General features: G+C 64.4%; 1 protein-coding gene across 3 annotated transcripts in view; it reads right to left on the reverse strand.

Moving 5' to 3' along the window:
• The window catches only part of ADCYAP1 (adenylate cyclase activating polypeptide 1 (pituitary)), an 8,053-nt gene that overhangs the window by 5,863 nt on the left and 795 nt on the right, over positions 1 to 1,395 (reverse strand). For 2 of the 3 annotated variants that reach the window (XM_006761868.2, XM_006761866.2), the window contains exon 2: positions 1,035 to 1,145. In XM_006761868.2, the coding sequence (XP_006761931.1) occupies positions 1,035 to 1,144 (110 nt within the window). In that variant the 5' untranslated portion in view covers position 1,145. Of the gene's footprint in view, positions 1 to 1,034; positions 1,146 to 1,343 lie in introns of all 3 variants that reach the window. The other variant, XM_006761867.2, reaches the window with a different exon arrangement.

Below are 1,395 nucleotides of genomic sequence, written 5' to 3' on the forward strand. Positions count from 1 at the left end.
AGCCCCCGGGCCCCACTGCCACCTTCACCCTTCCCTGTACCCAGAAGCTGGAGTCAGAAACCTTCTCTCGGGCCAAATCAATGGTCAGCGACCCCAGCGTTTCGGGGCGCGGCTCGGAGAAAGAGCTTTGCAGGCGGAACTCGCGCTCCTCGCCGCCAGGCGCCGGGTGCACGCTGGGGCGCGGACGCCGAGCTGCAAAGCAAGCTTTCATTCACCGGGTGACCCGTGGGGCATTCTAGGGCTGAGAGGGGGAACCCGACTGATTAGAAACCAGGATTAAGGGAAAAAAGAAAAAGAAAAAAGCCAGGCGTGCTGCGCCCGGGGCGGGCAGGGCTGTCCAGATCCTGCCCGCTGCTTGCTTTCTCTTCCCGGCTCCCTGCATCCATTGCACCTGTTTCTCTCCCTCCCTCTCGGACTCATTCTTGTTCTTCCTTCTCTCAAATCGCTTTTCCTCAACCGTACCCAGCCAACACTCCCCTTCCTCAAGACAGTCTGAGACTCGACATGCAGTCGGAAAATATCCCTTGAAAGAAAGCTCTTCCAGGAGAAAGACAGAATTGGAAATAGGTGAGAGAGAGCCCTCCGCGACCGTGCGGAACCAGCTGCCACAAAGCGAAATCCCTGGGAGCTTCACGCTCAGCCTTCCCAGCCGGCTTCGGGCGCCCGGGTCCGCCTAACTCCCGCGGAGAACCGGGCGAAGTCGAGCTCCAGGCCATGCCCGGCCCCCTCCCGCGGGCGGGGCTGGAGGTGGATGGGTTTCTCCTGCCAGAGGTTGCGCGCTCGTTCCACCCGGGCCCCTGGGCTGTGCCGCGGGCGGGGAGGGGCGCCGAGCCCAAGTGGAGTCCGCGGGGTCCTCGAGCTCCGCCGGGGCCAGGGGCCCGCCGCCCGCTGCCCGCCCACCCAGGCCGGCGGCGGCTCTCTGCAGCGCGTGGGGAGGTGGTCGTAGCGGGGACCGAGGAACGGCAGGGGGACTGCGAGGAGGTGCCGAGGGAAGGGAAGCCCAGCCTCCGTTCGTCCGGGCAGCCAGCACCTACCTGATCCCGGGAAACGGGAGCCCGGTGGTGTCCGGTGAGCAGTACACGCTGCTGTGCATCATTATCCCGTAGACCAGCAGGGCCAGCCTTGTTCCGCTACACATGGCCATTCTGTGCGGGACGGGAGAGAGGGCACACAGCTGTCAGAAGGCCCCTGGCCCGCCACCCTCCAGCCCCAAGAACTCGCGGAGCTGGGGGTCCGGAGCGAAAGGCTCCCGGCGTGGAGTACCCCTTAGTGACAGCCCGAGCCCGCCCTGCCGCTTCCTTCTCACTGTAGGTAGTTAGAAATAGATCTAGGCATCGCCAGACCTGGTGCGAAGGAACACGAACTAGGACCCTCATGCCGGCAAAAGGTTCAGCA

The sequence above is a fragment of the Myotis davidii genome, unplaced genomic scaffold, assembly GCF_000327345.1.
Source record: "Myotis davidii unplaced genomic scaffold, ASM32734v1 scaffold96, whole genome shotgun sequence".
NCBI classification, from domain to species: Eukaryota; Metazoa; Chordata; class Mammalia; order Chiroptera; family Vespertilionidae; genus Myotis; species Myotis davidii.